The 27,627-nt window shown below is 37.8% G+C and overlaps 1 protein-coding gene across 1 annotated transcript; it reads right to left on the minus strand.

Annotated features, from left to right (window-relative positions):
* Positions 1 to 163: 163 nt before the first annotated feature.
* Positions 164 to 27,594, minus strand: LOC132096587 (zinc finger protein 644-like). The gene is made up of 6 exons (XM_059502033.1): positions 27,476 to 27,594; positions 7,055 to 9,692; positions 5,458 to 5,991; positions 3,256 to 3,381; positions 2,501 to 2,603; positions 164 to 1,133 (listed from the first exon to the last, which is right to left on the minus strand). Exons 2-6 carry the CDS (start codon positions 9,666 to 9,668, stop codon positions 941 to 943), a joined length of 3,570 nt encoding a protein of 1,189 aa, XP_059358016.1. The 5' UTR covers positions 9,669 to 9,692; positions 27,476 to 27,594; the 3' UTR covers positions 164 to 940.
* Positions 27,595 to 27,627: the final 33 nt, after the last annotated feature.

Here is a 27,627-nt window from a genome sequence, read left to right on the forward strand (position 1 = left end):
ACTGTTCAGGATCTACCAACAAATCCACCAGTTTCTTTCACTTGACTAGTTCTGCTTCATTAGAGGACGATTCTGCTTTCTGCACATATCCTAGAATCACTAGTAATTTGCTCTTATCTAAAGATGAATCTAGCACTTCGCATTCATAGCTGAACATACAAGATAAAGACGACCAAAACATTTTATTCTGAACAGCAAAACGGTTCATAGTGATTTACATTTTTTTTTTTTTTACATAAATTACCTAAAAAGGTTTATAAACAAAAATATATGAACTGTAAAAAATGGCCTACACGAGTAACAGTTAATGTTTCTTTTTTTTTCACACGTGGCAAACTTACAGATTAAAGATAATCAAAACGGGGTAATAAATGAAAAACCCAAATGTTACCAGAAATGGTGTAAACAGGGAGTTATGACATGCATACTGTCTGAACTGCTAATATCAATATGGGTTGTTTCACATAATGACTGGTGTGTTGACATGAGTTAAAATTCTGAAGTAAATATATAGTCTTCTTACATTTCTACACATGCATCATATGTGCACCTTTTAAAATCCATGGATGGGACAAACATTTTTTTGTTGGTTTTCAAATTAAAATGGCTTGATATAAAATCCACATACAGTTTCATTTCAGTTTTTGTAGAGCATAAATCTGCCTTGACAGATTAAACTGTGTGAGAAGGATCTGAGGTAAAGGTTGTCTTTTGGTGGGTTTCACTGAAATCTCAACATATTCACCCACCGTTTGTACGTTCTTTGACTGTTCAACACCAGCACAATGTAACAATATCTAAAAACAGGTCTTTGTTAACAATGGATCCTCAATAAGAGTAAAAAACTGAAGTCCTTACTGATGGCAATATAAAATTCAAATGGGAACCAAACAATTTACATACAAGTGATATTCCAGGGACAAATTGCGTTTTTCTGGGCTCATGACGATATTTGCATCACTGAAGGTTGTGCCTGTGGGTCTGTGTTGGGACAAGAGTCCTTGGGGAAGGTGGTGACTTCCACCATCCCTGCCCCTGTGTGCGGTACAGCGGTATTCATGATGTGCCTCTGTAAATGCTTTATCCAGTCCTCCTGCACTGACAAAGGGCCCTGGAAGACTAGATCACAAAACCTGCACACAGAAACAATTGCACATTAGATTTACAAAGTAAACGTAATATTTAAATGGTATGAAATTTGTCAAATACACACACATATACACATAAAAAGTATATAGTGTACGTGGAAAGTATATCAAGTAATGTTTCAAATGACTTTCATAAAAAGAAAATGTCAAAATACACATGAAATAATGTTCCATCGTTATTCAGTGTAATAGATTTATGTAAAAATTATTTTACATAAACACTTATTCTGACCTGTTCTTAATAAAAAATTAAAAAGTGATTGTACCAAAATGAATTCTACTTTAAATTATTCAAATTGTCTTGCTGACAAATGCGAAAATCCTTGTAGTTTGAAGGATAATGGCAAAGACCGGGAAAAGATTTAAAGCAACAATGATTTTTTTTTGGGAGGGGGGGGGCTATGCTGTCATCCTTAAATAGAATAATTTAATGTCATCTAACAATTCTTGCAGAATCATTCCTGACATTTTACAGCGTATGTTTCCAAAAAACTAAGTTTCATACAAATTCTGATCTAATTATAGCCTTTAAAGCACTCAAAGGGTGCTCCTTTTATAACCACTAATAAATTGTGTGCACAAGGAATAAATAAATAAATATAATAAATAAAGTGCACAAGGAATTTCTGATGCTTTCCAGAGTGCAAACAAAAGTACGCACTGGATAGTTTGCCAGGTCTTGAAATGAGGGCACTTAGCACCCACTAGCATCCCTAGAGAACTAGGCCCTGTATGAACTACTGTTACACTAAATTACATTTTAGTGGCTGTGAAAAATAGTAGAAATGTTTTTATGTATTATGTATTTATGTATATAAAAGTTTAGATTTTTTTTTATAAAAGGGGTCATATGACATTGCTAAATAAAACATTATTTTGTGTATTTGGTGTAATGCAATGTTTATTTGGTTTAAGGTTCAAAAAACACATTTTCCACATAATGTACATTATTGTTGCTCCTCAAACAAAGTAAAGTTTCCCTTTAACACCTAAACACACAGTGTCTTCACGACATGGCGGCAACAGCAGCAACAATACTACAGTGAGAATCAAAGTTAAGCCTTCTTTTTTGCGTGAAGATTTGGGCGGTGTTATGCAAATCTTCCCACACAGTGATGTAGACATGTGGGGGGGTGTTTAAACGAGGCGTTTAGGAGGGTGTGGATGAGTCTTAACTTTTAGAAAGAATATCTCTTTGGGTTTGAGACTTTAGGTTTTGCAACTTTAGGAATCTTATCTATGCATGAACAGCTTGTAACACTCCAAAGAGAAAGGAAAACTTGAAATTGCATCATATGACCCCTTTAATATATAAAATCTACTTTTATTAACATTTGTAGCATAGAGGTTACCTGCAAGTAAGTCTATAGATTTCTTCTGGTGTGTGCAGCAGAGGGTACATTTTCTTCTTCGTCCCAGACCTCGATCTTTGCTTTCTCTGTTTACAGTCAAAAGCTGCAATAATAATGTATTTATTAGAAATTACAAACAAATGAAGGGCATTTTAAAAAGCACACCATAGGCTTTCACGATTACCTTTTTTTTCTTTTCTTTTTTTTTTACACGTTTAGCAAAATATGTTAAAGCATTCATTCCATATATAACATTCCGTAATCTTTAATCCAAAAGTGCACCATGTTCCACACCTTTCAAAATGAATGTAATGTAAATATCACTTCCCTTGTGGTGAACAACTTGCCGCCATATTGAGATCACATGACCAGTCGAAATAACACTCACTTGATCTCAGTAACCCTCTATTATTGGACAGTTGAGTATGAATAAATCAAATATAATTATAACAATACTTCTACAATGGCATCATGCTGCAACTATAATCTGAAAAACCATCAGGTGTTAGTATAAATGTCTGCTACCAAAAGCACCTGAATCAGATTATCAAAAACAATTATACTTTAAGTTACTTGTTCAGTTACTTGTTATGAGAAATTGGCACAGTCAAAGCAAAGTTTAGTAACGTATGAGTTAGCATGTGACATGCATACTTCAGTAGATCAAAGTGACGCTGAGGTGCAGCATCCTTCATAAACAGGAAGTTAACGCAAGTACAAAATGCATTAACACAGGAGGAAAGAAGAACACATACTAGTTCCATCCAGAAGAGCTTTTTTCTTTCTATGTGCATATGCCCTCAAATGATTGGAGAGACTGACACCACTGTGGAATGTGGTATTACAGTGCACACACACTTTTCTATTGAGTTCACTTTTCTCTGTAACAGAAACACAACATATAAAATTAAACAATTAGTCATAAACACATAGTCATACTATAATACATGTAACATTTATACATTTACATTAATGTATTAATATAAAATGTTAATGTATATTCATCTATCTATCTACAAATATAGATCTATCTATCTAGATACGGATATAAACATTTCTATAGTAGATTAAAATTTATGGCTATGGACCCTTTTCACAATTGTGATGACAAAATTGAACAACTACACCTAATAAATCGTAATTATAGTTTAAACATATTATTTAAATTATTGTATATTTCAAAGACTACTTTGGGCTAAACTTCAACAGTGCTAACAGTAAATTAACAGTACATTTGATCTTTGTCTCTTCAGGCTGTAATCAGTTGTTATAGTTTTTTTCTGTTTTGGATAGTCGTAGAAAAATTGTCAATTTTTTCTTTTGCTATTTGACCAAATATGAATGGACAAATTAAATTTGACCCTGGACCACGAAAGCAGTCTTAAGTCACTGGGGTGTATTTGTAGCAATAGCCAAAAAAACATTGTATGGGTCAAAATTATCGATTTTTCTTTTTATGCCAAAAATCATTAGGTTATTCATTATAACATGATAAGTAAAGATCATGTTCCGAAGATATTTTGTAAATTTCCTACTGTAAATATATCAAAACTTAATTTTTGATTCGTAATATGCATTGCTAAGACTTCATTTGGACAACTTCAAAAGCTATTTTCTCAGTATTTTAATTTTTTTGGACCCTCAGATTCCAGATTTTCGAATAGTTGTATCTTAGCCAAATATTGTCAGATCCTAACAAACCATACATCAATGAAAAACTTATTTATTCAGCTTTCAGCTACTAAATATGAGGGTTTATTATGTTATTTCAATAGATAGTTACCCTCAAAAAATAATTTTGTCATTATAACCTCTTACTGTTTTAAAAAAAAATCTGCATTTGAAGCATATGGGTATGGTTAATAATGCTAGGCAAAGATGAATCGTGATTAATCCAAAATAAAAGTTTTTGTTTATAATATGTGTGTGTAGTGTGTATATTTACAATGCATATATAAAGGAAGTCGTGGCCTAATGGTTAGAGATTTGGACTTGTAATACAAAGGTTATGAGTTCGAGTCCCGGGCTGGCAGGAATTGTAAGTGGGGGGAGTGAATGTACAGCACTCTCTTCCACCTTCAATACACGACTGAGGCCTCCTTGAGCGAGGCACTGAACCCCCAACTGCTCCCCGGGTGCCACAGCATAACTGGTTGCCCACTGCTCTGGGAGTGTGTTCAGAGTGTGTTTGTGTTCACTGCTGTGTGTGTGTGTGCACCCTTTGGATGGGTTAAATGCAGAGCACGAATTCTGAGTATGGGCCAGGCTGTATGTCACATCACTTTAAAGACACACAGATGAAGTATATATTTTGAAAATATTTACATGTATATATTTAACTTCACATAATTTATATTATATATAAATATTTAATATATAAACAACATATTTTTCTTAAATATATATACATGCATGTGTCTGTATTTATTGTGACTGTGGACCACAGAACCAGTCATAAGTCAAGCAGGTATATTTTTAGCAGTAGTCGACAATACATCGTATGGGTCAAAATTATCGATTTTTCTTTTATGCCAAAAATCATTAGGTTATTAAGTAAAGATCATGTTCTGAAGATATTTTGTAAATTTCCTACCGTAAATATATCGAAATGTAATTTTTGATTAGTAATATGCATTGCTTAAAACTTCATTTGGACGATTCTTTTCAATATTTAGATTTTTTGGGACCCTCAGATTCCAGATTTTCAAATAGTTGTATCTCGGGCGAATATTGCCATATCCTAACAAACCATACATCAATGGAAAGCAGCTTTCAGATGATGTATAAATCTCAATTTCCCCCAATTAACACTTATGACTGGTTTTGTGGTCCAGGGTCACATATACATAATAAATATACACAGTACATACACATATATTATGCACACAAAAACTTTTATTTTGGATGACATTAATTGCGATTACTCGTTGCCCTGCACTAATTCATTGAAACATTACCTGCTAGTGAATTTGGCACTGCTTTGAAAGGTTGTATCTCCATGCCACAGTCTCTGTCTGAAGATAAAAGAATAGCCTTTCTCGCTGTGTGGGTTGACTGCTTAGCTTTGGTCTCTTCATGGGCTCTTCTTTTCTTCAAAATTCCAATCAGTTCACTTGGTGGTGAGGCTTTACCAATGTCTATCCGTTTCTTGTCCTCCCTATCATCTTTCTTCCGTTTGACAGTAGATGCAAATGTTAAACCGTTACTCAACCGAATAGGATGGAAAGAATTGGTGGCGCGGCACTTCTTCTCAAGAACCTGTAGCTTCATCTGAAACTGTTTCTTGTCACGCATCAGTTCTTTCAATATGATCACTGGAGATTTAGATGTGGTGGAAGAGGGTTTGCCTAGGCGCTTCAGGTGGCCTCGTACATGGTTGGACAGCCCAGTCCCTGTGTCAAACCAGTCCCTACAGAGAGGACAGATGAGCTCTGTCTGTTGGCAGTCAGTTTTCAGCTCTGCTGGATGATTAGTCTGGGATGTATCCTCTTCTGCAACAAAGAAACCATATGCAATCGGTTTCATTTACAACACATATTAATTGCTTAGAAGCCAATTCAGTTTGTCTAAACTAAAACTGAAAATGCCTACACTAACCAGCCTGCATGTTAGCTATCTTGCAACACACTGGTTGTGTGGGAATTTTAAACTACTACCTTAAAGGTACCTTAACATCAATATCTTATGCCTATCAGCGATGCTCCAACACACACATTTCCTGACTATGAACAAATCAAGTATATTTGGCCAGGATTTGAGCACCTGGAATAAAAAAACAGCTCAGAAAATTAAAACATCAGAAATGAAACATTACTCTTTTTAGTGAATCTCCAATCTTTCCATTTTACAGCTTATGCTTTAATGCCTTTTCAATGAGAAGTGATTATATCTATTAAATTATAATTGTTATAACATCTGGAATTTGAGACTGTCTGATTTGAGTGCTTCACGCCATACATGACATGTCATACATACTTTTCAATGCCCATTTTGTATATTTAAAGATTTTTTTTTTTGTAAAATTGTAATTAATCAAATCAATTTTCTGCAAATCGAATGGACTGTATATTCAGTATATGAAAAAGCTGAAAATGTCCTCATTGTAAGCGCTTACTGGCCAATTATCAGAAAATTAGATTATCATCACTGTTCTGACCAAACCTGAAAAATGTACTGCTAAATTATGTAACATTTCTAAACTCTGTAGCATAAATGCATCTACTAGTATATGCCTAGTACAAAATGTTTTCCATGGATGCACTTAAATAAAAAATTCTAGTCAATATGGATAAGCCGATAATTATTGTTCCTTGTTATGGATGGTAAATGCAAAACCAGGTGCTAAATAAAATATCTAGCCTACACTAAAGCTTTATCTGAACTCTGTCATTTTCCTCAAATTTTTTTGCATTTGTCTTTTAAACCTGAAAAAAGTTAACGATCACAAATAAAGGCTTTTCTGCAACTAATATATTAACTGATTTCATTAACAAATGAAACCGAAAACTTCTGTATACATGCAAGGAATTATATCAAGAATAAGAGAAGCATTACCTGTTTTGACTGGTGGCAGTGTTCGTCGTCGAACTGGAGGTACTTTTTCACGAGAAGTCACCTTAACTGCAGCTTTCCGTACTTTCAGGCCCACTCTGTGCAAATGTCCTCTTATATGATTAGAGAGGCTAATTCCTGACTCAAATACAGCAGGACAGTACGGACAAGCCTTCAGATCTGTCTCAACATCTGAACCCGGTTCACGCTTTACAACTGTGATCGCTTCCGAGATTTCTTCATCCTTGCATTCATCTTTGACAGAGAGCATCCTTGGGGAACTGTGATTTTTCCAAAAGTGATCAGTTGAGGCACCAAGACTTGCTTTTGCAGGTGTCGTCTGTTTTTTAACAAAACGTGCATTAGCATTCTCATTACTTTCACATTCTTCACGTCCAAGGTCATCATTAGAATCACACAAAAAATGACCGTTGTTGATAATTTCTTTACTTCTTGTGGATGTTTCAGGTTTCTTAAAATTTTGTCTGCATTTTGGGAAATCTAAAAGAATATCTTGGCCCTGCATATTGTGGAATGGAGTAGACATTTTCCTTTTGGAAGGTGACTTTTTTAATGTTTGCTTTTCCAAACTTGTATGCATATAGTTGGAGTTTCCAACATCTTCTGAACAAGTAATGTTTTCATCAGAGTTAGAAGTTCCTTTAGTGTTGCCTTCTTTAGAATGAGCTGATCTTTTCAGACACTTTAAGGGGGACAAACTAGCACCAGTTCCGCAAAAAGTGGTCTCGCAATTGAGGGAATTGTCAAGAAACTCTTTTGTACTGCTTTCATCAGTTTCCCGTTGAGTGTTGCATTCTGAGTTACTCTGGTTACTACATTTCTTTCTGGATAAAAGTGTGTGAATTGAATTGTCAAGTTTTGATTGGCTTTGGACACCTTTACTCATCCACACTTTTTTCTTCCGTAGAAGACCAGACTTTTCACTGGATGAAAAGCTTTTGTTTTTGTCCGGTGCTCGGATCTTCAGTGACAATTTTGGCGACCTTGCTGTTGGTTTTGCACATGATGTAAGAACATTGCAAATAGAGAATGACTGTTCAGATGGTTCTTCATCACAATTGTCAAGGGAATGTGAGGATGCCTGTTCTTCAATAAACTGTGGTTGAAACGAAGCCTCCACATGATTTCCAATGTTCTTAGTTTTTCTTTGGAAAGAATGGGAGAAGGACACTGGACATACTGATTTATTGACTTTACGCTCCTGAAATCCATCTGATTTCCAAACAGTCAGATCAGACCCACTGATGCCATGTTTATGAAGCAAATGGCGTCTCAGTTCAACTTCATTCATTTCGACAAAATCACACTTATTACAACTATAGTACCGCTTGTCCTTCTCGTGGGTCTTAGCATGTTGCACAAAGGTGTTCGGACAGTTCGTTCCAAAAGTGCACTGGGGACACTGCAACTTTGCATCTTTACCTTCATCTTTAATTTGATGCAACTCGTTTTTTTCTTCAGTAATTTTCCGTCGCTTGTCCCGGTGAACACTTATGTGATTTAACAACGAACTCTGATCATGGTAACACTGTCCACATTCCTTGCATATAAATGGCTTTGAATTAATTGTGTCTGTATTACATGACATTTGGCTGTGTTCTTGAGATTTCTCTTTAAAACCACTGTTACGAGGAAAAAATGTAAGTTCCTCATTAGAACATGAGTCTGATGGCAAATTTTCTCTAATTAATCCCAACTTTTGAGTCTTGCTAACAGGCTTTTTTGCTGGTTTGGCAAACAGGTGTTTGACTGCCTCAGCAGCTCCATTAAAATACTTGGTACGTTTTACAATGGGTGACTTTAATTTAGATGGTTTCCTTGGGGAACGTGTCTTCTTAACAGCTCTACATTCTATCTGGCTTCCTTCACCAAGGTGATCTTTTTTTGATTTAAAATTCAACTCAGGGTAAATGTCCTCTGACGGATCAACTTTTAACACCAGTTTTTCTTTACGTCTTCTTTTATGGCCGAGCGGTGAAGGAGCTCTTCTTTTATGGTTGATGGGTGAAGGAACAGGGGACAGTTTTCCCTCCATTTCGAGACCCTTATCATCATCCCACAGGAACTTCATAAATTCTCTTTGGGGATTCCAGTTAAGGTCATTTCCATCATCATCATGATCTAATGAGCTTTCTGGAGATTCTGTATCAAAGCCCCATATGCCCCTATGCTCCACATCCTCCGCAGTCAACGTTTGCCTGATTGTTATTTCCCCCTCTTTTCTGAGTGGATCAGGTCCTTCAAAGTGGACATTGGTTGTGACTGAATTCTGAGCATGTAATGATTTGGGAAGGAATCCTGGTACATTTTTTGAAATATCTAGCAAGATTTCATCTGAGATATGGGGTGAGGTGGATCCATTGACGTAAGCAGCCTTGGCTGGTCCATCTGAGCAGATGGTGTCCATAAAACCAACAGTGGTCAGGAGGTCTCCTTGGTCACTGAGTAATGCCATGGTCTCTTGAGGATAATGCATTGATGGTCCTGATGTAGTTCCCTCTGCACAGAATGTCTCGCTGTTCAAAAGGTCCTGAGAGTTTCTTGACATTGAGGTGTCATTTTCCTCTATTTTGGCACTCTCCTCCAAACCAGACATTCCTAGGAATCCCAAGGGCCGTTTCTGTAGAGAAAAAAATTAGATGAGCATGCATATCAATAATTAAATGAATTAGGCCTAATGTTATCTTCAAAACACTAAACATTAAATTACCCTATAGCAAATACAGGCAGTTGGATCCACAGCATGCCCATCTTATAGAATTTATTAGGCCAGGACACACCAAGCTGATGATCGGCAGTTGGCTCTCGTCTGTCGGGCTAGTTTGTTTGGAGTGTTCCAGACATCGGCTCTCATCTGTGGCAGTTTGCCTAATTCTACATGATGAAGCGCCGTTGGGGCCATCTTCACCGTTGGTGAGAGTGGCTACATTTACATGCAACCAAATAATCTGTTTGTATTCGTATGGACGTTTCAATCGGACTGAAAAGCCTTCATTTAAACATCTTAATCGATCAGCTTGAGCTCGATCGGAATTTAAGTTTTGATCCAATTGAAGGGGGTAGTTTATTCCTCTTTTAATACTATTGAGAGTGCATGTAAACACTCGATCAGATTGAACCACAAAACTGAAAGCGTGTGCATGTGCAATGATGCAGAAATACGTAATGACGTATGAATAAAGTGTTGTATAAATGCTGTCCTGTCATTATAAAACTCTCCTTTCACTCGGCAACTGTGAAGTGTAGCAGGACAACTAATAAATGGATAATTATTAATTCTGCTGTTAAAAACAGATGTGTAGGTGAGTGGTTATTATGTGCAAAGAGTGATATAATTGTGCAGTGTGCGCATGTCAAAAGAAATCTATTCTGATTTGAAGCTTGTGACATATAAACAAGCACATCAACCTGATCACTTTATTTATCGTTCATGTAAACACTACATGCAGATTCATCATTTGAAATTAATTCAGTCCAACTGAACCAAAAATGATGCATGTAAACGTAGTCAGTGAGAATTCTGATTCGATGATCAGTTTAGCAAACGGGTCAGTGCAGGAGAATAAAAAAATTTGAAAGTGATGAAAACGACTAAGTAAATGAAGGCGATACAGACAGAAGATTTTTCTAATGTTATGCGATATTTCCCAAGCATTTCAATAGCCTATGGGAATATTTTCATAACAGCAAGAGCTGCTAAAAAAGAAACAACAACAGATATTCAAAATGCTAAGCAAGCTCTGCTATGTTTCATATATCTGCGTATATCCTTATTTCAGTTTCTTCTCTTGAATGACGAATAAATACTATTGATAGCTGCTAAGATAGACAGCTAATTTCTCTTACACAGGTGCAGAACATGCATGTTAGTTTGCAGTCGGCTTGAAGTCTGTGTGGTGTAGTGTTCAAGCACTCCTTTTTGGTCTGACGCTGCCGACGCAAAGCAACAACACTGTTGGTTATCGTTCCTTCAAGTTCTTTGAAGTTGGCTTGGTGTGTCCCGGCCTTTAGGATTTGAAAAATAAAGTTTGTTATATGGAATGTGCTGTGCTACATTCTATGTAAAACAATTATAACATCCACAGACAACTTACTTCAGTCAAGCATAGACTATATGGCAGAGTGCAACGGTTGATAAACAATATCATATCAAGATCTCTAATGATGGATAACGTCTCCCTTTACTATGATTAGAGGTCGACCGATATATCGGGCCGATATTTGTAATTTTTTAATATATCGGCATCGGCCGATATCCGTGTTTAGTAGCGCCGATTTAAAGTCAGGCACGTCGGCGGGCAGCCCCGTGTTATTGGTGCGGTGGAAAGTGCTGCTGCAGCAGCATGTGAAGCACCCCAAGCCGAAAGTTTTGGAAGATTCAACAACAGTCCTGGGAGATAAAGGTGGTCAGAGAATTTCACTCTGTAAATGGGGTGGAGAAGTTGACAGCTCTAACAAACACTGCAGCGTGACGTTACCAAAGTAAACTGTCTCTGACGTTACTCCGCCCCGCTCACAGACAGCAGCGTGCTCAGAGAGACAGCTGTCCTGGAGCTGCCCAGAACGGTGAATGACATTTGTTCAGAAGCATGGTTTGATGCAGACAATAACCAGTTTTCCATCCAACTCATTTGTATTTAGGGATGTCAATATCGTCGTTTAAATTAATGATCAATTAATTACCTTAATGCTGCAAAATGCGTCTGCAGCGGTATTATTATTATGTGCAAAAGCCACTTGGAAAAAAAGCTTTCTCACCCGAATTAAAGGGGTTTTAGTCTGAATAAAATGCTAGTAGCAGGACTATAAAATGAATAGATGTGATTATGATCATTTGATAAAATGAAGAGAGCGCGCCATACATTGGAGATCATTTTACTTTGTTGACTGTTTCCCATCAAGGAAGGCCGCTGAATGCACCTCTTTAAATGGTTTCGTGGTGCTTGTTGTTGTATTTTAAAACGCAACTGCAATGTTTTCAAATGACACACTATAGTAGTGGTGCAACGGATCATCATTGATCAATATCTTCGGTTCGGCACACACGTGACCCCCGGATTAATTTATGAAAAAAAAAAGTTGCGCATGTTCAGTCCACACTCAGTGGTAATGGCGAGCGGAGGAACAGAGGAGCTTGAACGCCCCGCGCATTTTGGATTCCCTGTCAGATATAATGATGAAGGAAAGAAGTTAGAGTCAAAAGATTGTGCCAGATCTTTATGAACAGGAGAAGAAAAAAGTTGTGGATGAACTATCCCGAGCATCCTCTGTTGCGCTCACGACAGAAGGGTGGACGTCCAGGGGGACGGAGAGCTCTGTGACGATAACTGCTCACTTCATCACAGCACACTGGAATACGAGAAGTCGGGCTATTATGTTAAAAAGAAGATATTATGTGCACTTTAAGTTGATTTCATATATTTTAATTTAATATTTTAATGTTAATTAAAAAAAGACAAAACGTATGTTTATTTGTCTTGGCCTTTTTTTTGCTGATCCGAAAAATGATCCGATCCATACGAGGACGAGCGAGCGCGGGTTTGAGTAGATGTATTTGCTCACGTCTCGTTCTGCACGTATCCAAATGTTTCCATATTCGCAATGTATCTGAATGTTAAACTATTATATTTTTTATTTATTTAATGTAAACTAGACGGAAAGATCATCCTCTACACATGAGCAAAAACCTCCTTGGCATAACAGCAGAGTGGACCGGTATACTACGGTCTATTTAAACTGACCAGTGTAACCTTTTAAATGTTTGGTTGACTGTACTTTATTTTAATAATGCACAGACTGCGATGTAAGTTTGAAATTAGAATGCACTTTAGATGTTCTGTGTCATCTATACCAAACACAAATGTTGCTGGTTGCTAGTGTGTTTGCAGCACTACTGTTATTTATTTTTTATATATTTATTTTTTTATATTTTTCAGTTTAATTGATTTTTATTTCTAAAATTGTATTTATTTAAATGTATATTTAAGTTTACATTTATGTTCCAACAAACTTGAAAAATTCTACTTGATAAATGCTCTAAAACTTTAATGCAAATTATTTACTTTATATATATATATATATATATATATATATTACCTGTTTTATATATTTAATACTTGGTCAGTTTATTGATTTTGTTTGGTTAACTTTGGATACATTTATTTTAATACCGTGCAGTGCACAAAATTAAGATTCGAGAGATGGTTCAAGTCAGTGCTCAATAAATGATGATAAGTTTAGAAATGTTGTGCATCCACTTATTATTAGTGTTTCATTTTAGCATGCAAATGAAGGGGAAAACTTCAAGATATTGGCCCTAAAAATCGGCAGCACATATCGGCCATCGGCTGACCCTGACCTCTAAACATCGGCATCGGCTATAGAAAAACCCATATCGGTCGATCTCTAACTATGATAACCTCTGTACTCTGAGAGATGGGAACAAGACATGCCATTAACGCCTTGGGGACTGTATAGAACAACACCATGGAAACAGCGAAGTAAAAAGGCTCAGCCTCAGCGGAGCTAAGGCCATCCTTAAAAAGAACAAAGATTTTGGTGATGGTGATGACGTAGGTATGAATTTAAACAAATTAGCATATCATGACGTCACTGACTGGGTCTTCAACCAGTGCCTTCAGGCGCATAATTGCAAACCTCATTTTGATGCAGGCTATATGGACCACAAACAAATTAAAATCTTTGTCAAAAACATGTTTATTGAATGAATTTCAGGTGAGAAGAAAAAAATTAGGTACTGTTATACTGTTTTACTTGCATCCACCACTAGGTATCAATGCAACCTACAAATGAGAGACCGTGTCCTTTGCTTTCTTGGGTTGTCACTTTTGTGAAAAAAAATCCTGTTCGATTTGAGAGACAAGTGTTCATTTAATCGATTGTAAAATCGATTTTGCATGTCTAAATAAGTTTTATACGGCAAATAACACCAAATATAGGTAAATCCACGGACAACAGGCAGGGCGAATGTAAAGACAATAATATTTCTGATGATGAAGTTAGGTGCACAATGACAAACAGGAGTGCAACATTTTTGAAAAACAATAAGCATAGTGGACTGCCATAATGCAAAACATTTACTGCAGGCATAAACATGGCTGTGTTTACAATTAGAAATGTCAACAACAACAAAAAAAAATCGCATAGGCGATTCTAGGGCTGTCAAAAAAAAAAAAATCGAATTTCGAATATTCGTCGAATTTAAAATAAAAATCCACATTCGAATGCAAAAACGTTGCATTCGAATTTTAGGTGTGCATTAAGGAAGCTGCGTTATGAGCCCCGGTACTTCACAGTCGGTGTTCCATACCATCTCGCCGCACGCACAGCCATGTCTACACAACTTTCAAATGCGGACGAGCTTGACACGCAGTAGCTGCTGTCTCATCTTTCACATCGTGTATGCTCACCGTCCGCGCGGTCTCAAAAAATGCCCGCACGCGGATGAAAAGGACATAATGCAGACAGTGTGCAGAACCGCTGAAGTATACTTGATCTTTATCAGTGGCGCACGAGATGCGATGACGATGTATGTGGAATTGCATTATAAGGTTATGTCAGCCTATCCAGTTGAAAAAAACATAAAGAGAACATCAATGTGGAGAAGATCTTGTTTACATCAAAACTGAAACCAACCTGTTCACACAGAACTCATATTTCGCGCATTTTCTAGAGGGACACCATTGGACTCGCGTCTCGCATGAGCCGCATGTTTAGAAAGACATGTAAAATTAATGTATTTAATTTAATTTTCTAAAAATATTTCGAGACTTTATGTTGGGTTTTTGTTCCCCATCCACCTGCATCTCATGTTTTTAAATGAAAAGAAAACCATGTGACTGGTTTTCCGCCCCTTTTTATTTATTTAACAATGCATGCATACATGACGCTGTTTTGTTTATAGTTCTTTAAGCAACTTAATAATAATTGGTTTATAAAAATTATTTTAAATATCACGTTGTTTTTTCAGTCATGCGCTATCTTGAGGCCTCAGAAGAGAAACAAAATGCTTTCCTTCACCCTAACTGAAATTATTATGCATTTTAAATTAATACAATTCGAATTCTGATCATATTTAAGTAAAAAATTTGAATTTAGTTTTTCAGCCATTTTGACAGCCCTAGCCGATTCTAGCCTGAATCTGTATGCATGAGACTGTCTGAATACCGGCAGAATTCACATTTCTGTTGTAAAAAGAGAAACATTGTGCAGAAGTATTATTTGCTGTTATGCGTGTGTGTCCGAAGCTGCAGTTGCAGTGTGACGCGTGTTCCAAAACGAGCTCCAAAAAAAATAAAATAAAATAAAAACCTGGACGCGCTCCAGGAGAAGGTCGTTAAAATCAATCTCCTATTTTCGTTTTCGAAACTTGTGATGGTTGGTCCAATCGATTCGTGCAATAGATTTTCGAACATAAAGTGACAGTCGACACGGACACGGTTTTAGACTAGACGGATGAAAGGATGGGAAAAGTTTTTCCAGAATTTTGTGCCGAGTTAAAGCGGTGTCAAGCTGTTTTAAGGAATTTTTTAGATGTATTATGGTGCCCGCACCCGTATGACTTTGAACAGTGACCCATACTTGCCAACCTTGAGACCTCAAAATTAGGGAGATATTAAAAAGGACCGGGGGGGGGTTGTGTGTCGTCATATATATCACATACACAAACTCCCGGAGAGTCTCCCGGAAAATTAGGGAGGGTTGGCATGTATGCAGTGACCATGAACATTTTGTTTACTGCAGCCGCAGCCATCATTACCAAGAGCGAACCGTTGACTCTGACAATGAATGAGAATATCAGACGAAGTGAATTCACAGGCCATAGTGTGACATCAGTTAACCAATAGTGTAAACATAGATGACGTCACAAGGTTTTTTTTAATTAAGGAAGATAGCCTTCGTTTGTATGTAGGCCTAGGAAATTTATATAGTTACAATACTTAAATATAATTATTATTTTATTGCTTTTATATTAGTTGTTTAAAGAGTAAAAAAAAAATTGGTCGGTCTTAACGCAAATTTACAATCGGCAAGTCGGTCGGACTAAAAGCAAAAAAAATAAATCGAGTCGGTCCTAAATTGACAGGGTCGGTCGGGTTACGGCAAACAAGAATATTTTTAAGGATGGCCTAATATGAAGAGTTCTTACAAGATACTAAAATGAATCCCAAACCAATCAAATACGACCCTGCAACATGCCTCAAGGGGATTGGATGTAGATTTCCATATAGGGATCCAATCAGGTTACTCAGGATCCATGTCCGACAGCAGGTTTCTTATTGAGAGAAAGATGCAGCGCCATCGTTATTAGGGCTGTGAATTACCAAGAATCTGGTGATACGATACGTATCATGATACAGGGGTTCCGATACAATATATTGCGATGCATTGCAATGTCAGAAAGGCGATATATTGGAATATTTCTTATTTTAGGAATAGGATATATTTTTAGGAAAGCGGTCATTAAAAACAATTCAATTCAAGTTTATTTGTATAGCGCTTTTTACAACACAAATCTTTGCAAAGCAACTTCACAGAAAATTAAGTTTCTACAATATTTAGTAGTCGTTTAACAGTGGTGATTCAGTTTATGTACATATGGCAGAAATGTACGGAAAAATCAATTAAAGAGGTAATCAAACAGACGGTGAATAATATTAACAGCAGTTATATTATGTGATACAATTGAACTTATAGCAAGATTTGGTAGTTCTGTATGTTGTAAGAACACACCACCATATGCAAATCTTAACAACAAGTAAATAAAAATTATTTAACCAGAAAACAGTGCAATAATCAGTCCCTGTAACATTCAACGTTATTGAACCAATTCTTCTGTAGTATGAGTAAAGGATGGGGGTGTTGGGAATTAAAGGGTTAGTTCTGCCAAAAACGAAAATGATGTTATTAATGACTCACCCTCATGTCGTTCCAAACCCATAAGACCTACGTTCATCTTGGGAACACAGTTTAAGATATTTTAGATTACGTCCGAGAGCTTTCTGACCCTCCTTTGAAAATGTATGTACGGTATACTGTCAATGTCCGGAAAGGAAATAAAAACATCATCAAAGTAGTCCATGTGACATCAGAGGGTCAGATAGAATTTGTTGAAGCATCGAAAATACATTTTGGTCCAAAACTAACAAAAATTACGACTTTATTCAGCATTATCTTCTCTTCGCATTCACAAGACTGCAGTGACGCTGCTGAAATGTTATCTTTGTTATTGGGCGCACCAGAAAACACGTCAGCAGCGTCTTACGTCAACTGTCACAGCAGTCGCACTCACAACAGACCCGAGGGTCAGAAAGCTCTCGGACTAAATCTAAAATATCATAAACTGTGTTCCGAAGATGAACGGAGGTCTTATGGGTTTGGAACGACATGAGTCATTAATGACCATAGGCTATATATATATATATATATATATATATATATATATATATATATATATATATATATAAGGGCTGCATGATGTATTGTTTAAGCATCGATATCGCGATGTACGTATCCACGATAGTCACATCGCAGGATGTGCGATGTAGGCTATCGTAGTTGATCCGTTATTCATTAACTGTACGGGCCAGCTGCTCCACGGCCCTTGACGAATGTGATTCGTGGATTAATTGCACAGCTTAACCATCATAGAGTGAAAGTTTATCATTTGCATGTGTTTTTAAGTCATATCAGTTTAACAGGGCAGAGAGAGAGAGAGAGAGAGAGCGCGAGAGAGCGCGCGCGCGAGAGAGAGAGAGAAGCCCCTTTCACACTGCCATTCCGGCAAACACACGGGTAAAGTGTTCTGGCAATTGTTCACGGGTCGCAAGATTTTGCACTTTCACACTGCCAGTGATTACCCGGGATATGTGCGTGCTTTCACACACAACCCGTAAAGATCCCGTAACGACACGTGACATCAGGGCGTGACATGTAATGTACGAGTCGAAAACGTTAGGCACGTTATACTTTCACTGAAGCTAGTGAACAATCTCGGCGTCAGCGCGGAAAGTGAGGAACAAACTGATCTCTGCTTCATTACAGTTTGCACATATTTTTTCGTCACAACGTTGATCTTCCTTCAAAACAGCTGGTAAAAGAGTCGCGCGATAACATGCGTCATCACTTCGACACGGGACTACTCGTCCCAGGTTGAACCCGGCAATGTTACTAGGTCCCCGACCCGGGTTCAATGCCGGAATCAATCCCGGGACGTGTTTGCTTTCACACAGAAGGCGACCCGGCAATGTTCCGGCAATTTGCCGGGTCCAACGTGCAGTGTGAAAGGGGCTAGATAGAGACAAAGGGAGAGAGAGAGCGAGAGAGAGCGAGACAGAGGGAAAGAGAGAGAGACAGAGGGAGAGAGAGAGGGAGAGAGAGAGTGAGAGAGAGAGAGAGAGAGAGAGAGAGAGAGACAGAGGGAGAGAGAGAGAGAGAGCGAGCGAACCCCGACCGTCTTCAAACAACACGAGTGCTGTCTTGCTCTCTCTCCCTTGCGCATATTAATCAATTGACATGATGGTGTCGATGTTTAAATCATTTAAAATGAGAATGTAAGTGTGCTCACCCCATTTTTGTTTGTAAGAAAAAATTAGATTAGATTTCATATCGCAATATATATCACAGGGTCCCCCTGCTCAAGCCAGTACATGTCCAGGGCTGTCTGAAGTTTGCCAAAGACCATCTGGAGCAGTGGTTCCCAAACTTTTCCATTCCACGACCCACCTAGACAAGTGTAATATATTTCACGACCCACCAAAATATTAAAAAAAAAAAAAAAACAACGAGTGAAATTACTTTAAACCTAATCTTACTTAAAATTTTTATGACAGAAATTAAGTATTTAAGAAAAATAACCATTTTATTTTAGAGTACAACTGAAAATTTCACTACAAATTTACAAGTTTTAATTTTTGTTTACTGGCGTTAAAATATGTAGTGTCCATAAAAACGTGAAGCAGGCTCACTCCAGTGAAGTGTGATCTGCGCTGCTGTGTTTTGTTGCATTCATGATCCTTCCGTGTGTGTCGGCGAGAACGGAGCACAATCCAACACTTTTTTAGAAAAGCATAAGAAGCAAAGCAGAACTATCTAAAACAGTTTGGAGATTAAAATAATTGTGAAATAGGTAAAAAAAGACAGATTGAACCTTTTAATGACATTGCTCTGAGACCTTCAAAACACGCAACGCACACGGACTTAATTGCAATTTGAAAATCACACTAAGGATATTGCAGTTCATTATTAATGTTGGTGGGCTATATCGTTGTGATGAGTGGGTTCCCAGTTCCCGCCTCCTTCTTCCTGTGATTGTGAAGATTTTAATGTTTTACACTGGTGCCGAAGCCAGGGAGGAAGGAGGGGCGCGCTGCCGAAGATCCTTCGCCGCTGGGGTGAATCCGCAGTGCCATCGAGCAGGGCGAAGGAGTCTGCCGCCGAGGGTGCTCGATGTGGTGGGCTGGAGTGAGTTGCCGGGGGGGGGGGGGGGGGCGAACTCACTCCAGCCCACCGCCTCGATGACTCCTTCGTGGAAAGAGGTGGGAACCGGCGGACAATCAAAGTTTTAATAACCAAATAAACACAAAACAGCGCGACAGCCCCTCTCGGATGACTGCCGTGCACAAATAAAAAACAAACACAAAATAAAACCCAGGCCTGGTCCTCTCTCGTCCTTCACTGTCATCGCTCCTCTTTTGTATCTTTCCGATCTCCTCCGTGGTTCTTGAGACCGGTGAGTGTTGCTCATTTCCCAATCACTCCACCGGCCTAGCTCTGTTCCCATGGCACTAGGCCCCGCCCCACTCGTCACATTCGTGCAGCCCTAGACTGAACTGTGTTAGTGTCTGTGTGTCATTGAAACGCAAAATTAGCTGCAGCCAAGTGACTTTGTGCGACCCACCTTGTTCCATTCCGTGACCCACGAGTGGGTCGCGACCCACAGTTTGAAAACCCCTGATCTGGATGATCCAGTGGAGGCATGGGAGAAGGTCTTGTGGTCAGATGAGACTAAAATAGAACTATTTGGTATAAACTCCACTCGCCATGTTTGGAGGAAGAAGGAAGATGAGTACAATCCCAAGAACATCATCCGAACCGTGAAGCATGGGGGTGGAAACATGCTTATGGGGTGCTTTTCTGCAAAGGGGACAGGACGACTGCACTGTATTGAGGGGAGGGTGGATGGGGCCATGTATCACGAGATTTTGGCCAACAACCTCCTTCCCTCAGTAAGAGCATTGAAGATGGGTCGTGGCTGGATGTTACAGCATGACAATGACCCCAAACACACAGCCAGGGCAACAATAAAGGAGTGGCTCAGTAAGAAGCATTTCAAGGTGCTGGAGTGGCCTAGCCAGTCTCCAGACCTGAACCCAATAGAAAATCTATGGAGGGAGCTGAAACTCTGTGTTGCCCAGCGAAAGCCCCAAAACCTGAAAGATCTGGAGATGACCTGTATGGAGGAGTGCGTCAAAATGCCTGCTGCAGTGTCTGCAAACCTGGTCAAGAACTACAGGAATCATCTGACCTCTGTAACTGTAAACAAAGGTTTCTGTACCAAATATTAAGTTCTATTTTTCTATTGTATCAAATATTTATTTAATGCAATAAAATGGAAATTATGTAAAAATCATACAATGTGATTTTCTGGTTTTTGTTTTAGATTCTGTCTCTCACAGCTGAGGTGTACCTACAATGAAAATTACAGATCTCTCCATTCTTTCTAAGTTGGAAATCGCCAGTGTATCAAATACTTCTTTGTGCCACTGTGTGTGTGTGTGTGTGTGTATATATATATATATATATATATATATATATATATATATATATATATATATATATATATATATATAGTAGCCTTTATCACTGCTTAGAATACTATGAAATATGTTGTGTGCCTTATTCTATGTAAGAAGACACATCATCTCACAGAAGGATTTATTTCAAACACTCGACTGATGTTATGAAGGGAGTTTGGATTAAAAACATGTTATTAAATGTGGTATTTTCACGAACTTTCAGATAGAACAGTATTTACTACACGGAGCCAAATTTCACTGACAAGCTATGCAAACAGCTTTCATAAATCGCAGAACGATTAAATCATCTGAATTTTGCATAGTTTGTCAGTGAACTATGGCTCTGTGTAGTAAATGTTCTTCCATCTGAAAACACATGCTGGAGATTTACTACTAATCACAGAACTGGCTTTACTGACAAGATACGCATAGCAATCTCATTCTATTAATCATGAAGCTCTATAGTTATCCTAATAAGATTCAACAGATTTTAGTAATTTAAATCAGCCCTCATTTAAAAATGCAGAGATCTAGTATTTGTATAAATCGTGTACTTCATTTAATTGGCAATGCAAAACTGGTAAAATTGTTGCTGCACTGTATTAGTTTGCAATATGTTGTTTAAAGCTGAAGTAGGTAACTTTTGTAAAAAATGTATTTGTGATACCTGTCATTATGTCCTGACAGTAGAATATGAGACAGATAATCTGTGAAAAAAATCAAGCTCCTCTGGCTCCTCCCAGTGGTCCTATTGCCATTTGCAGAAATTCACCGCTCCAGGTAAGAAACAACCAATCAGAGCTGCGGTCCGTAACTTTTTTTTGTGTTCAAGATTTACAAATTGTATATAATAAGCGAGTACACCATGAATCCATTTTCCAAACCGTGTTTTTAGCCTGTCCTGAATCACTAGGGTACATCTATAATAAGTTTTTATATTCGGACTATTTTAGATTGCTTCGGGGGTACCGCGGCGGAGTAACCCGGTACCCTTGTGATTTTTCATAGACATAAACAGAGAGAAGTAGCTCCGGCTACAATGTTCTTCCGCAAGACGCAAGCAGTTCTGTTTATTAACCGCTAGAGCGTCAAAAGTTACGGACTGCAGCTTTAACAAATATATCAATTATATCATATAGATAGATTCTGGTTTTCTGTGATGTTACCAAGGTAATATTACATTATCTACATTTACATTTATTCATTTAGCAGACGCTTTTATCCAAAGCGACTAACAGATGAGGACAGAGGAAGCAATCAAAAACAACAAAAAGAGCAATGATATATAAGTCCTATAACAAGTCTCAGTTAGGTTAACAGTACACGTAGCATGGGATTTTAAATAATATAATAAATAAAAAGAAAACAGATAGAATAAAAAAAGAATAGAGCAAGCTAGTGTTAGAGGTCTTTACACATACACACACACACACATACAATTGCATAATAAATGAAAAGAAAATAGAATACAAAAAGATTCGATTTTTTTTTAAGAATAGAATTAGAATAGTGAGTGTTAAAGTTAGAGGGTCAAATAAAGATGGAAGAGATGTGTTTTAAACCGATTCTTGAAGATGGCTAAGGACTCAGCTGCTCGGATTGAGGAGGGAACATTTAATTTAAAAGTCCGTAAAAGTGACTTTGTGCTTCTTTGGGATGGCACAATCAAGCGACGTTCACTTGCAGAACGAAAGCTTCTAGAGGGCACATAAGTCTGAAGTAACAAATTTAGGTAAATGGATGCAGAGCCAGTGATAGTTTTGTAGGCAAACATCAATGCCTTGAATTTTATGCGAGCAGCTATTGGAAGCCAGTGCAAATTGATAAACAGAGGTGTGACGTGTATTCTTTTTGACTCATTAAAAATTAATCTTGCTGCCGCGTTCTGAATTAATTGTAAAGGTTTGATAGAATTGGCTGGAAGACCTGCCAAGAGGGCATTGCAATAGTCCAGCCTGGACAGAACAAGACCTTGAACAAGGAGTTGTGCAGAATGTTCCGAAAGAAAGGGCTTGATCTTCTTGAGGTTGAATAAAGCAAATCTGCAGGATCAGATAGTTTTAGCAATGTGGTCTGAGAAAGTCAGCTGATTATCAATCATAACTCCAAGGCTTCTAGCTGTTTTTGAAGGAGCTGTTTTTGAATGTGCCTAACTTGATGGTGAAATTGTGATGAAACGATGGGTTTGCTGGAATCACAAGCAGTTCTGTCTTGGCAAGGTTGAGTTGAAGGTGATGGTCCATCATCCAGGTAGAAATTTCTGTTAGACAAGCTGAGATGTGAATAGCTACCGTCGGATCATCAGGATGGAATGACAGGTAGAGTTGAGTGTCATCAGCATAGCAGTGGTATGAAAAGCCATGTTTCTGAATGACAGAACCTAATGACGCCATTTAGACAGAAAAGAGAAGTGGTCCAAGAACTGAGCCCTGAGGCACCCCAGTAGTTAGATGTTGTGACTTGGACACCTCACTTCTCCAAGATACTTTGAAGGAACTATCTGATAGGTAAGACTCAAACCATTAAAGTGTGGTTCCTGAGATGCCTTTTGCCAGTAGGGTTGATAGGAGGATCTGGTGGTTAACCGTGTCAAAAGCAGCGGACAGATCAAGCAGGATAAGTACTGAAGATTTGGATTCTGCTCTTGCCAGTCTTACAGCTTCAACAACTGAGAGCAAGGCAGTCTCAGTTGAATGTCCACTTCTGAAGCCAGATTGGTTGCTGTCAAGGAGGTTGTTGTTTGCGGAACATTGGCACATTTTCGTGTTTCCAAACGAACATATTAAGTGGCGGAAGTCTCCGCGTTCAGCGCAAATCCCGCCCTGCAGCTGATTCTAAGGCTTGGTGACACACTGGCTGCGTGGTGTGAGCATGGCGTTTCTGCTGCGTGTCAGTTGCTTCGCGTTTTCTGTGTCTTTACACACCAGAATCGTTCCTGACGCAGGCGCGCTGCTGCTACTGTAGGTGACATAGAAGGAGACCGCCGACAGACCAGGATCTTGTCTTCACGACAACAATATCTATACTTCATGTTGAGCATAAATATAAAGCCTACTGATAAAGGACACCGTCAACAGTATTGACGGCAAAATAGACTATGTTTGACAGGTGCAATATGCCAGTGTGTCACCGGCCTAATGTTTTCAAAAGGCATCACGCGAGTGTGAACATCACTACAACTAGGAAAAACGATTGTAATTCAAACGCAGCTCCCGTCGGCATTTAAACAGACCTTTGCTCTTAATTCCGATCGGTCCAACGCAATAATGAAATCTGAGCAGGTCTAAAAACTGAAACTGTTGATGCTGCACTTTACACTTTGGAAAAGTATATATTTTTTAAATAGGAGCAGGCCTGCAAGCTGGGATTGGTAATGCTGCACTGTAATCATAGTTATTTATTTATATTTTTCATTATATGATATTGGTTTGAGACTGAGAGTATTTTATTTAGTGGAGAACTTTGCAGCAGTATTTTATTTCTTATTATTTTTTTATTTTATTATAAATTATATTTTATTATTTATTTTATTAAAAAGTATTTTAAAAAAGTGTAAACAAATTGTTAAAAAAAGTTTATAGTAATAACCTGCAGTTAAATTTTTGCATTTCTTTCCCTTACTGTACCGAAAATGAACCGAACAGTGACTTTAAAACCAAAGTACGTACCGAACCGTGATTTTTGCGTACTGTTACACCCCTAGTATATATTGATGTCTATTTTTAAAAATCATTCAGCAACAACATTTGAAACTGCAAAATTCAATTCAATTTAAAGATTTGTTACACTTTATGGACACGGGTCACAAAGACCATTTTGCCATTCATGTTTGTACGAACAACGTAGAGGTGTAGGAAAATATCGATACACATTAGTATTACTGTATGCTGTATCGATTATCAAAAATGGAATACCGATATTTCAAAAAAATAATAATAATCATGCAATATTCATGGCAGTTGCTTAGTTTTGAGTTCATTTCCCGACCGCTAGATGGCAGTCTTCATCTCTGAACAAATCCTGAGAGGAAATACTAGCATTAGAGCACTCCACCAGAGAATGTCTAATATGGCGAGAAGTTTCACTCTCACTACACTTCCGGCTTCTGAACTGGTTGCAGTTCCACTCTGATTCCATATGAGGGCGCTCACAGGACGAGTGCAGAATGAATGGAGGTCAATGGCGGTATACCCTCAAAATCCACTTTTCTCAAGATTGAATTTTTTGTCTAGTAATTTGAATGTTGTATTCGAAAGGAGATGCAAAGAAATTATACATTGCTGGGTGTTAGATTTTTTTAGAGTCACTTATTTGCTTTAAAAAGTCTTTTAAAATGTCAATGACGTCATACACATTCACATTCATTAGCAGAATGCTAGCGGGTTATGGGCAACAACAACTCAACCTGTAAGAAATCGAAAGGACATAAGTACTCGTTCATTCAACTTTCGATCTATAACCCATGTTGAACTCGCAAAACCTACAATCAGATCTAAGATTTCTCAACGGCAATTGGATGGAAGGGACAAATTTAGCCATCTAGCCCCATAGACTCCCATTCATTTTGCACTCATGGCGATCGCCCCCAGTGGAACTCTGGTGGTACTGCAACCAAAATTCAGTACAATAGGACTTAATAGGGAGTGGGAAGGCTCTCTGTAGACAGGCTCTGACTCCACTAATGTTAAGTTAATGTAGTTCGCTGTTAGTAATGGGGGGGTGAAAGAATTGTCCCAGTTCATGTTTCGGTGTACAACACTGAAGTGTGCCGTCATTTGGGCTTTTGTGGTAAGGTCCACCGTGGGACTGTGGTGCTGGGCATCATCTCAGTTTCGCTCCTTGCTGCGATCCGTGTGAAGAGCCTCGCACTGGGTACAACCTGCGGGAGGGTCGTCCTGCTGCTGCAGCTTTCTCTCATTTTGGGGGCGTTTTGAGCAGTTGGTGCGGTGCTCGCGTCGCGGTTACAGCGATTTACGTGGAAAATACATACAAATGGAAAAACCTGTGAAATCCAGGTGGAAAGGTTCATCATCTGTATTAATTTTATTGTTTTACAATTGTGTTGTTTTCTTCAGGAATGCTGTTAGCACTTTATTTTTCATTGATATTAAGCAGATGTAATTTTTTTGTTCAGATCAAAATGTTATGACATTGTATGTCACAACTGTAAACAAACTGTGAACCTTTAAAGCATGGTCTTATATCGCACAAAAATTGGTTCAATAACGTTGAATGTTACAGGGACTGATTATTGCAAATTCATATCCCACTGCATTCTGGTAAAAAAAAAATTATTTATTGCTAAGGTTTGCATATGATGGTGTGTTCTTAATGACAGCTTTCCTTACAATATCTACTATTCCTAAAATAAGAAATATGCCAATATATCACCTTGCTTACAGTGTAGCAATATATCGCAACATATCGTATCGCAAACCCTGTATCGTGATGCGTATCGTATCGCCAGATTCTTGGCAATACACAGCCCTAAGCTATAGTAATGAACAGCCATGATTAGCCACATTATTAATTGTAGTTTTTGTTTGTTATTATTAAGAATATATTTTTTGCTGTAACCTGGTGGTGCACATGTATTTTACCAACTAAAACATTAAAAAAACTAATATGTTACTGTTATAACATTTATTTACTGTACAAATATTACACATGAACAGCCATTGTATAGCTGGTTAACAACATCATTGCATGCTAAATTCGACAGCTTATGACCAATGTCATCAAAATTCTAAATAAGTTTCAACATGTATAAATTTATTAAGCCAATCAAGCCCTACATGCAATATGGTAAGCACCCCCAACTGGTTGGTCTTGCATGCTTACACAAGTGAAAGTGGAAATGACACAAAACTATACAGTGTTTTAGCCAGTAATATTATAACAACCCTAAAGAATAACCTTTTTTCATTACACCTGATTCAGAGCAGAAACACATAGATCCCAACTACAGGCATAAAAATATAAGAAGGAATTCAGATTGTTTATGTGCATTGTGACACACTGTACAATAAATCAATAAATGAAACTACGGACTAACTACCACTAACATTGTACAAATAATCACCAACAGATAGCATGATAAATCTCTTCATATGACAATTATGTAAATCACATGCTCCGAGAAAAGTACCTTTAGTAAAACATTTATGTATGGATGTATAAGAACACGTTTAAAGGCATTAACAGTTATCATGGTATTCTTGTTGTGATTAAAGTTCTTAAAAACACATTATATCTTTGTGGATCAAGTTCTATGTTGTATAATTAGAGGTTCACAAAACATAACATGCATTCAATCCTGCAAGAAATTTACTCATAAACAGTAATTTTAATAATTCAGAGATGCAGTTAAGATCAACATTAACGTGCATTAATAACTTATATTTATCACTGACATCTTTATGTTTAGGGATTGCTTACTACATACTATGAGAGTGTGCTAGCAAGGTAGCAGTCAAGCCCCATTATGTTCAACATCAAGCTTAAAACCCCTTGCCCCTATCAAAATATTGGCGGCACTATGATGTTTTCACCTTTAAATCTTGTTTCCAAATGCATTTAAGCCTACCTTTCTGCAGCTGCGATTGTGTAAAATAACACTGAAGTGAAATCATTTCATTTTTGCTCGCTCAAGCTTTCCATCTATTGCGAAGCCGCCATATTTGCTCGATGGTCCACAGACAAAGGCACTGTATCACAACGAGGGGAGTTCCAAAAACT

This window comes from Carassius carassius, chromosome 20, assembly GCF_963082965.1.
Source record: "Carassius carassius chromosome 20, fCarCar2.1, whole genome shotgun sequence".
NCBI classification, from domain to species: Eukaryota; Metazoa; Chordata; class Actinopteri; order Cypriniformes; family Cyprinidae; genus Carassius; species Carassius carassius.